Source organism: Beauveria bassiana (genome assembly GCF_000280675.1).
Source record: "Beauveria bassiana ARSEF 2860 unplaced genomic scaffold BBA_S00039, whole genome shotgun sequence".
Lineage (NCBI taxonomy): Eukaryota > Fungi > Ascomycota > Sordariomycetes > Hypocreales > Cordycipitaceae > Beauveria > Beauveria bassiana.
This window is the reverse complement of record NW_007930874.1, coordinates 14,617-21,233: the sequence shown is the minus strand read 5'-3', so window position 1 is coordinate 21,233 and position 6,617 is coordinate 14,617. Positions and strand designations below refer to the sequence as shown.

Sequence of the window (6,617 nt, the reverse complement as noted above, 5' to 3'; positions counted from 1 at the left end):
GTCGGACGGCTGCGAGGGGGCCGCTTGCCGTCGACGTCGGCGATGCCATCCTGAGGCGGCGCGGGCTTATCCTCAGGCGTAGTAGTAGGAGCAGCAGCATCAGGAGGAGCGGCGCTGCTTGACGCGGAGGGACGGCGGGCCTGGGTACACTTGAATAGCTTGGTCCAGGTAAAAAGCTCCTTCTTGGCTTCGATCTCGTCAAAGCAGACCTTGGACTCGCGCTGGCACGCGTCAATATCGCCGTTAAAGCCGACACATAGCTCCTCGCTGGTCGGAGGGCGGGCGGCGGCGAGGGCAGCCAGGCCGGCCAAGACAATCGGGATCGACTTCATTGCGGCTGCGGGTTGCTTGTCGGAATGGTTAGGAAAAAAAATCAATGGATAGCACTCAAGAGGCCAAATAAAAGAGTGTTTGACTTGAACTGGACGAGGACTCTATGGTTCTACATCGGCGACGGATTCCATCTCTTATAGAAACAGGTGGTGGAGCGATCAAGGTTCGGATATCTCCATCATTGCTACCCTCATGCAACTCTCGGCTTGGATGTGGTCATGAGTCGTACCCGGCCATATTTCAGGCCCAGGTATAATGCGTACGAGGCAGTTTCTCACTAGACAATGCTGCATTTGTACGGCTCTGACTCGAGTTGACGACATGGAAAAGAATGTAGGGCGATAGGGAGTCCGAGAGAAGTGCCTGCAATCTCTTGACCAACGGCCCTCACGCATGGGTACAAGGCTTTATCATAAGCCGCGCCAAGAGAATGCATATAGCTTTGTCATTAGCGATAAATTGTCATGACGTATTCGTTGAGTCTCCTTACACAACTCAGCCTCCTCCAAGCTCAGCCTCATCCTACCAATATTCCCGTAGACACTGCAGACCATCCCGTTTCAAGTTCGAGGCTCTCGCAGACTGAAAAGTATCTAGACTTGATTCTTTACCGATTTCATACACCATCCATCTCACCACATGGCTCTACAATGGACCCAGGCCCAATAGGTCGATTAATATAGTAGCGATATAGAGCCGGCGCCACACTACTTGGATAAATAAGCCTACGCAACACCATTACGTGTCTCCTGAGTTATTAAGATATTGTTGATCGCCGTTTATTCTGTGCTCGCATGATGCTATACATAAATATATAGGGCTCTAACCATTCGTCATGTGTTCGTCGCATATTGCCTACTCGTGTTAAGTGTCTGAAGTATTACCAAGGGCCAATCACTTAGCAGAAACTCATCTCTTGCGAGAGCTGTTTTTTCTCAGCTGTTGCCGTCAGGCGTGAGTCGTGAGTCGTGAGTCGTGAGTCGTAAGTCGTAAGTCGTAAGTCGTGAGTCGTGAGTCGTGGGTCGTGAGTCGTGAGTTGTGTGGTATAAGCCAGTGAGGTGTGAGTTGTGTTATACGGCGGTCCACCCTCACACGGATGCAGGATTCGGTTAAACTCGCCTCCAAAATTTGCAATTTGCCATGAGTAACGAAGTAAAGTGAGAAGTATATTAAAGGGGTGCTACGCGTCAATAGCAAGCTAGGGTAGGTATGTTTCCGTGTAATCTCAAAGCAATGGTAATAGAGCAAGAAAGGAAGGCCTAGTTATAAGATGTATTAAAGGGTCGAGGCTCACATTTAATACCGAGAGAAACGTCTTACATATACGCGTTATATTAGGGGAGTGATTATTCAGGGTATTTGCTGGACCTTGCATAGTTATTTCCATGTCATCGATTGCTCTTAATTCTTCCTACACTCGAAAATCTGAAATCACTTCACAGGTAGGGTCTCAATCATGAATTCAATCCCCAGCTTCCGCCAAATGCAATCCCTTAGCGCTGCGCATGAAAAGCACGGCGTCTGGCTGACGACAATCTTGGCCGACTTGTTCCTCGGCTGCAGCAAGAACAACTGCAGAAAATCGACTTGCACTCCCATTCTTTCGTCTTCGTCTTCTTCTTCTTCTTCTTCTTCTTCTAGCGGCCGAAATAGGTAATTTCTCTTGACAAAAAAGCACATGAGCTGCGCCTCGGCATGTGACGCGTAAAAGCTTCCGGGTCTCTCAGCGCCGTCGCGGCGGTCTTCCGAAAATGTAAAACCTAGTTCCTTGGCCACGACAAAATTCTCAGAGGCACCCCAATAACCCTCGTCCAACATCTGGAATCCGGCTTCGGGCGCCCGAAACTCGTTGCCGCGGGAGCCAGTGCGGCCGCTGACTGCGGCGACGAGAGGAAACGGTGCGCCGCGGATTAGAATCGCGGCTGTTTTTTGCGGGCGGATAATTTCGATACCCTTTGTGGGTAGGACGAGCGATATGGTCCCGGCGTTGAGGGATTTGTGAAAGTAGGCGTCTTGGAGGTCCGCGGTGGATACTGAAGGTGAGGATGGTGTTGGAGGGGGGTGTTGAAGCAGGCCACGTATAAGAGTCCGGTCTTTCTTCTTAGTGAATGGGTCTTCGGCATATTTGAGAGCTCGTTTGTGTCTTTCTTTTTCATTACAGTCAGACTCTTCCGCGAGACGGCCTGCAGTCATTCCTCGCTTATCCTTTTTGTTCTTGTCGGCGCCAGCCTCGAGCAACATTTCCACCAGCACGGGATGTCCCCAGAGAGCGGCTTCCATGAGAGGGGTTCGTCCTTTGTTGTCTACCACGTTCGTATCACTGCCTCTAGCAATCAGATACCTCACTGCGTCTTGGTGCCCGTTTGGGACGGCTAGGTGTAATAACGACAAGCCTTTCTCGTCTCGTATTCGAAGAAGCGCGTGTGGGTTCGGTGAGTTGCTCAATAGCTCGTCTATATGCTTGATATCCCCGATGCAAGCTGCAGACATGATTAATTCCGAAGCGGGCTGTTCAAATTCGTTGGGGTAACCCTCAAGCTGGAACCTTGTCACCACTTTATAGTCGCCGTCATCGAGGGTAGCAGACTGCAACTCCTGTTCAAGATCATCAAGCTCATCCTCGCCGCCGGAGCTCTGCTCTTCATCGTGTGCAGCTAGGTTTGGAAGACCAACAGTACAGAAATTTTCTTCTTGCAATTCTGAATTGATACCAAACTTCTGACGCAGCTCAAACGACAATCCCGAGACCCGCTCATCCTCTTCAAAGGGAAACACAATGACATATTCCTCTCTTGCTGGACAGTGAGAGAGTCGTGGGTTGCGCCTTTCGGGGCGCGGCTGAACATATGTGTAGCGGCCGCAGTCGTCTTGGACAAATTGGCCGTCCGGATGTCGTAGAAAAGGCGCGTTACCATGGTTGTGGGTTCCATTGCAGAAGGGACAATGCACGGTGACCCTAGTGTCGTCCCAGGAGACGGCCTTGGCAGCAGGTAGACTTTCACGTCGTCTTCGGATAGATTCCACATCTGTTGGAGGTTGGTTCATTTCCACCACAGCGCGTTCTAGCCGCAGCCGCGAGGGGGAGGAAAGTGCGAATGTTATCTGAGAGTAGTCCCACATTGTATTGAGAACAGCGCTGCAGTTTGAAGACAAGTAGTACAAAACAATCAGAGAAAGCAGGAGAGGGAGCAGTTAAAAAGGGTTGGCCCAAGTGAGGGTTATGCATGTCTGCATCAGACCACAAATGTGACAGCATACAATGTCATGCAGCTGAGCCATCTCTCGCTGCCCAATTCTCAAATACAATTGCGCTACCAATGAAACAAATAGAACCTCTGACTGTTGTGAAGCGATTGGAGTATGCTGTTAGGTGGCTGCAATGTTCATAGCCACTTTCTAATGGTACGTTCGTTGTTGTGCACCAGTTAGATCATGCGCTGTCAACGTTGCTGCCGCCACGCACCAAGACGTATATCAAGCAAGAGTGTAAGAAAATGCAGAATGTCCAACTCTGCCACTTGTGGCACTTGATTTGTAGTCGGACAGAGTCAAGGCGGGCTCAGGACGTGTGCTACGCTTGACGAATGTAGCAGTGGTAATTGTTGGAGTACAGGGCAGAGGCGCGAACATTGTCGTTAGTCTCCCACAGGCTTATACCGTTAGTCTGCTGAAAATACACTGTTGCGAGGAGATGTAGGTAGATTTCTAGATGAGCATTATAATACATCTATTATTAGGTTACATTCTTCTAACACTTTTTACCGTATTTTGACCTACAAAAGCTTTTCTCCTGACTACGCCTGAGCTAGCCGCTGCCTTCAGGGCTCGTGATCGACAGTGGCTAGCACTAAAACCGGTTGACCTGCAGGCAGGCATTTGAGGCTTATATCGCTTATTAGGTCGTCGCCGCTGGATAGCTAGAGACCCCGATTGCTGAGAGCAGCACTACCAAGCCAAGTCCTTATTAACATGAGATGCCTTGGGCAGCCGTCAGTGAAAATTTAGGCCGCCCTTAGTTTATTTGTACTCTGCACGTCACATTCTGTCTTCTTTCCTGGTACCATTATGCGACAAGTGTTCCAACACAAGAATTCTTATTGACTGAAAATAATTCTAAGCGGCCAGTGAGTAATTGGCCTGTAGCTGAGCTTGACCACCAAAGCCCGTAAAGACCTTCACCATGACCCTCGTAACTGTGGAACTAGTCTCGTTGCTGCGATCGTCACAGCCGCACCCTGGCTTGGTCTGTGGTACACGATCACCATCACTAGTCCAAACAGGCTTTCCTAAAAGCCCATCCACCACTGCATTGAGACGTAACATCATTCCGGATCACTGTGCTCGTATCGCTGTTGGGTGTTTGGGGAACTGAGACCATCGACGCAAATCCGTATCAACAGCACTTTCTCTTTATCCCAGCGTATCAACCCGTCCAGCCAAAGGGTCGAATGACATCTGTGTAGCTATATCCATGCTCTCCCATCTCTCGATGCACTTCTCGGATTTAAGAAAATGACGCTTAAGGTTGCTCTTTGTAGAACAGGCTGTCAGGCAAATTTTGCACTGGAAGTAGCCGTAGCCGCGCTCGGGGTGCTCCCACCGACCTAAGGTCGATCTTATCCGTTCAATCAGCTCAGCTCTATATACACATTAGCGTACTGCGTTTGTCTTCAAGACATGTAGAAGCACCTACTGCTGCACTTTCCGACAGTAGCCGGGAGCGATTATATGAGGGTACGTATGGGCTGGCGCATTACGCGAATCAACAGCAGCCACGCCCGCAATATCAAGAGCCTCGAGAGGCGAGACGCGAATTGACTCTGGCAGGCAAAATTCATTGGCCTGGAGAGATTCGACATTCTCTGCCAGGAGTAGTCCGTTGAAGTTCTCTCCGGGATCGTATTGTATCCGTGAAGGATCAATAGTTGGCTCATCAGGGGTGCCAGCTGTGTGGAGGCCTGTGCCCATTGAGGATGGGCCACCTTCTATGGCAGAGTCACATGGGAAGTCACAACCAAGGCTGTACGCGGATGGGCATTATTAGTAATTTGAGGGTTTGCAGTAAACAATCAGGCAGGTCTCGTAAGCTATCGCGTTGACCTAAGCGGGAATCCGCCGAGCTAGGTAGAAGACCATCGCCTTTCTTAGGCGAGAGCTCTAAGTGGTTCATTTCTTGACACGTAGAAATGGCCACTGACCTACCTAGCTGCCCCTTTCTTTTTTCGCTCTTACTGCATTGCGCAGTGTGCCTACCTTCTCAGCTCCTTCGTACTCCGTACGACAGTCATCCAAGACTGAACGCGATTGGCGGCGCTTATATTCTCGTGAACATCAAATGTTCGGGGCAGCGGGCTCGAGTCTGACTCCGGTTCGGGGTGCTCGGCCGTCTCCTATTCATTTGCTATCGGTTGCCTATATGTAGCACATAGTATCGTTCATTTTATATAACGCCGCCTTGACCTCGATCCTAGCATAGTTAATTCGCTCACAGGGTCACTCACAGTGCAACCTGGTTTTGTTGCATGAAATTCTGTCGAGTCGCTTCAGATTCCGAATGGTTGTTTCTCGCATAAAATCGATGGAAGTTTTCGTCGGCGCTCAAATCTGGGTGGCAGTCCTTGCCGAAGAATTCGAACTGATTTGACGAGGGATTCTGAAGATCAAGACGCGCTTGTTCGCTTGTCACGTCTTCTTCGAAGTGCGCTTGCAATTCAAATGCGTCGGACATGGCTTCTCGAATGAACCGTCGAGTCAAACGCTCACAGGGCTGGTGCCGAAAAGTCGTTGTTACTTCACGGAGGAAACACGGGGTGAATGCAACAGAGCGTGATATCTATCAAGTGTGATGGAAATCAGAAAGAGAGGTAGTTAGTAATGGAATGGTGAATGCTTCCTTTTATAGATGCGACAATGCTTCGTGGACGCGCACTTTAGCAGTAGGGTGTATTGGCCTCCTATTGCTATGGAAGAAGAAGAAGAAGAGGAAGAGAAGGAGGAGGAGGAGGAGGAGGAGGAGGAGGGGAGGGGGGGGTGGGGGGTTGGGTGGTGGCGGTGGCGGTAATGGACAGTAGAGACTGCCCGATCAACGTGCACCAACCTGGGGCCAATATTGACTTAAACCTAATACAAAAAGAGCTAGAGTAAAGTAGTATTATATACTGAAATATATTGCTAGCTACTTATATTTTTATTCATGCTAATAGAAAAAGGGGTCTTATATCTAGGTTCAAGTATTTATAGATATAGTATAAGTATAACCCTAATAAAAAAGCTAAAATTCTTCT

At 49.4% G+C, this 6,617-nt stretch overlaps 3 protein-coding genes across 3 annotated transcripts in view; all 3 read right to left on the bottom strand.

Moving 5' to 3' along the window:
- Positions 1-332, bottom strand: part of BBA_08719 (uncharacterized protein) — a gene marked incomplete at both ends in the record, with an annotated part of 2,567 nt that extends 2,235 nt beyond the window's left edge. Inside the window, one exon of the mRNA XM_008603816.1 lies at positions 36-332. Within this exon, the coding sequence (XP_008602038.1) occupies positions 36-332 (297 nt within the window). The remainder of the gene's footprint in view (positions 1-35) is intronic.
- A 1,432-nt stretch (positions 333-1,764) lies between these two features.
- On the bottom strand, positions 1,765-3,453 carry BBA_08718 (ankyrin repeat protein; the record flags this gene model as incomplete). The annotated part of the gene is made up of 1 exon (XM_008603815.1): positions 1,765-3,453. One exon carries the CDS (start codon positions 3,451-3,453, stop codon positions 1,765-1,767), a length of 1,689 nt encoding a protein of 562 aa, XP_008602037.1.
- A 1,290-nt stretch (positions 3,454-4,743) lies between these two features.
- BBA_08717 (uncharacterized protein) lies at positions 4,744-5,301 on the bottom strand (the record flags this gene model as incomplete). Its single annotated transcript, XM_008603814.1, has 2 exons — positions 4,744-4,972; positions 5,027-5,301. The coding sequence occupies 2 exons, from the start codon at positions 5,299-5,301 to the stop codon at positions 4,744-4,746; spliced, it is 504 nt and encodes a 167-aa protein (XP_008602036.1).
- Positions 5,302-6,617: the final 1,316 nt, after the last annotated feature.